This window comes from Physcomitrium patens, chromosome 5 (assembly GCF_059467195.1).
Source record: "Physcomitrium patens ecotype Gransden chromosome 5, ASM5946719v1, whole genome shotgun sequence".
NCBI lineage: Eukaryota > Viridiplantae > Streptophyta > Bryopsida > Funariales > Funariaceae > Physcomitrium > Physcomitrium patens.
The window spans coordinates 12,050,254-12,053,573 of record NC_143414.1 but is presented as its reverse complement, the minus strand read 5'-3'; the positions used below and the strand labels follow the sequence as shown (position 1 = coordinate 12,053,573).

At 44.7% G+C, this 3,320-nt stretch overlaps 1 protein-coding gene across 1 annotated transcript; it reads right to left on the bottom strand.

Moving 5' to 3' along the window:
• Positions 1-289: 289 nt before the first annotated feature.
• LOC112282413 (serine/threonine-protein kinase SRK2A-like) lies at positions 290-3,102 on the bottom strand. The gene is made up of 9 exons (XM_024519959.3): positions 2,893-3,102; positions 2,603-2,677; positions 2,347-2,448; positions 2,205-2,258; positions 2,001-2,093; positions 1,765-1,857; positions 1,513-1,617; positions 1,304-1,402; positions 290-1,128 (listed from the first exon to the last, which is right to left on the bottom strand). The coding sequence occupies exons 1-9, from the start codon at positions 3,043-3,045 to the stop codon at positions 856-858; spliced, it is 1,047 nt and encodes a 348-aa protein (XP_024375727.1). The 5' UTR covers positions 3,046-3,102; the 3' UTR covers positions 290-855.
• Positions 3,103-3,320: the final 218 nt, after the last annotated feature.

The following is a 3,320-nucleotide window of genomic DNA, read 5'->3' as shown; positions in this document are numbered from 1 at the left end:
GAACAAACTTGATCTACTTGGTCCTGGATAGCTGCATCTTGTGCCGCATGACGATGCAGGCAACTGCTGTTCTGACTTTTCATCTCCATTTCCTTGGAGAATGAACCTTACCGGTCCGGCCAGGGCCCACCTATTTCAACTTCCCAACAGACCCCATTCATGGACCATGTCACGGACAACTTTCACTTGCAAATAACTCTATTATTTTTCCATAACACAAACTCCTCCAGCGTTCCTTAAAACAGTTCCAACTCCCATAACCTGTGACTCCCACCCAATACAACAAATATACAGCTAGAATGTAAGCTCAGTTCATCTGAGCCAATAATCTTTACTACATTGGGCTCACAAAAAAAACACCAGGTTCCACCTACACTACTACCTCAAAGGTTATAAGTCGAATACAAAGTGCACAAGGTAGCCCAAATCCAAAAGATCCTATACAAGCATAGAGTCCTTAGCTGCATCTGACAACATCACCCTTCCACCCTTCAGGTTCACTAGATCCTCCATTACTACAATGGAGCCACGACTTCTCCAATATCCCCAAGCTCCACAACATCCAAACATCTTCGTCATGCAAGTCAATCACCTTCGAACAGATGATTGTGCATTGCGTAATGCATCTCCAATAACATTGTTGAAGTCGACCCGATACGCACAGTAGCCATCGCTTGGTTCTCTGATTCACTTCCTGGAAACTCAAAGAGCTGGTGCAGCAAAACTATCTACAGAAATGAAGTGAAACCATTCCATTTTAACTACACCATCCAATTTTACATACACTACCGTTTCACCTCCTATTGTCTGATACAATTGTGCATGACAACCTATTACCTCATCCTACCTACCATTCTACATTGCACACACAAACTCTCCACTGCTGTCGTAATCAGGGTCCAAGTCATTCTCCACGTCCATGTCATCCATTACATCACCAAAATAATTTCCTCCTGTACTTGCTTCTGGCTCCCTAGCCTCGCTAATAATTTGCATGATCTCTTCGATGCTTTGTGTGGGATGGTTTGGGTCCTCAAAACCGTAACTCCTGTCAGCAAGGTCGACCAGATCCGTTGGTAAATTTTTCAAAAACCATTCGTGATTCTTGATTTCTTGAATGTTGATTCTCTGGGAACAGACAAACATAAATCAGCCCTCTTCTCCGTGGAGAGATTCTTGTGCTCTTCAATTCCGAAATTCAAATAGAGCAAGAAAATGGAGAAGATGATCCAAAATGAAGTTGACAATTAAATGGAAGGCTCGAAATACACAACCCACTAGCATCACTGCTGTCTAGTTGTACCTTGGCTGGGTTAGAAACGAAAATCCTAGAGAGCAAATGCTTGCACTCCGGGGAAATGTGAACGTAATCGGGGACAGAGTACTGCACGCTCAAGATACGCTGCAAACCAAGCCAAACACAGTTTCAACAATCCGTGAGTTGCTGTGAATGAATGAATCGGTTAAACCACGAAACACCAAATGTTACCATCAAAACTTATGCGAACTCACTCCAATGGTTTTCCTGAAATTCCTTGGGTCATAGGGATCCTCGAATGGGTATGCTCCCACCAACATGACGTACAAGGTCACACCGCACGACCACACATCCGCAATCTGCATCTCGAAGCAAGTGGGTTCCTTCAGTTCCCCGATAAGGTGCCTTGAACTTTAGTAAACACTAACACACTTGATTCAGTAGAAAGACATCATGAAGCGAAACCCCAATCCTTGCGGTCAAAAACCCTTGTGCAAACCACGTACCTTGCCATCGTACTCTTTCTTTTGCAGGACCTCTGGAGCAATGTAGGCAGGTGTTCCCACAGTCGACTTCGGTTGCGAGTGCAACAAAGACGACTGCAATAAACAGAAAACCATCAAAGATAGAAAATTCGTACAACCTGTGATGTGCTCTCATCAGTTGTGAAAGTTGACTACTTCATTGAGCTATCTCAGCGGAACAATCAAAAAACAAACAAACAAACAGACGAGAAGCTTACCTTTGAATATCCAAAATCACAGATTTTCAGTCTAGGTGCAGGACTTCCATCCAGCAATGTGTTCTCCAATTTCAAATCACGGTGACAAATTTGCTAAAATGTTACCAGAAAAATTGTAGTCAGGTCATAAGGAAGCACTGTACAAATCCAGAAAACTTCAATGCTGATAGGAAAACCACGCGCGTCAGGGTTCAGAACAATTACCATGGAGTGACAGTAGCTGACTCCAGAAATAAGCTGCTGGAAGAAGTATCTGGCCTGCAACACAAAAGGTAAGCAAGTGTTATACCTTGCACAAAGAGAACCAAGAATTCAGGCAGAGTCAACAAAATGATGATTCCAATACCTCATCTTCACTGAACCGGACTGCTTTACAAATTCGCTCAAACAGCTCTCCACCAGCAGCATATTCCATCACAATGGCCAAGTGGGTTGGAGTCAACATGATCTGAAATAGTTCAAGTACAAGCTTTAGTACTCCTAAATGTCCAATATCTTCCAGTAATGTCAATCCAGAAAGTTCATCCACACACCCAGGGTCTACAAGTTCAGGGAAAAAAAAATTAATAATAATAAAAAATCAAAAAGTCTAGAATGATCACCTCCTGAAATCGCACTATGTTGGGATGCCGCAACGATCGATGGTTGATGATCTCCCGCTGGACATTTTCGTCAATCTGCAAAAATAATCGCACCATTCCACATCAGCACCCTTTGCAAAATTCAAATTCTCACACCACTTACCATGTCCAAGTCAAGCCCTCAGATTAGACCTCAATACCACCTACCTACATACCACGCACACGAGGCTTCCCACCCCGTGTACACGACACACGACACCTGTGATAAACAGAAACATCCCCAAACAAAAACACAAAACTAACCCATGCACCTTCTCCCCACGCTCGATGTACTTCACCGCAACCAACTCCCGCGTCCTCTTGTCGCGCATGAGCCTGGCGACCCCGAAATTACCCGACCCAATGTCCTTCACGAGCTCGTACCAGTCGTGATCGTGCATGCTCGGAATGTCCAGTTGGTCCATTGCTAGCCCCCGTCTACCTCAATCCGAACGTCAACGCCGACTGACGCCCCCACCACAAACCCCCACAACACCAGACAGGCAACACACACAGCTATAAAATCTCAGGTGCTCCAACACACGACGAAAGCCCCCGATTATCACTCAACCAACCCAACCTACCACAGCAAACACGACGATCCGAATCTCACACACTAGTAGCCAACTATGAGTAGTAACTTCCAGTCCAAGTGGGTGAGAAAAGGAGAGGAAAGAGAGAGCCAGGCAGCCCGCGAGTG

Coding starts and splice junctions, on each gene's coding strand:
- LOC112282413 (XM_024519959.3), bottom strand. CDS start 3,045: ATGGACCAACTGGACATTCCGAGCATGCACGATCACGACTGGTACGAG. Junction 2,678..2,892: donor ACATCGAGCGTGGGGAGAAG/GTGCATGGGTTA, acceptor TTATTTTTGCAG/ATTGACGAAAATGTCCAGCG. Junction 2,449..2,602: donor ACATAGTGCGATTTCAGGAG/GTGATCATTCTA, acceptor GAACTATTTCAG/ATCATGTTGACTCCAACCCA.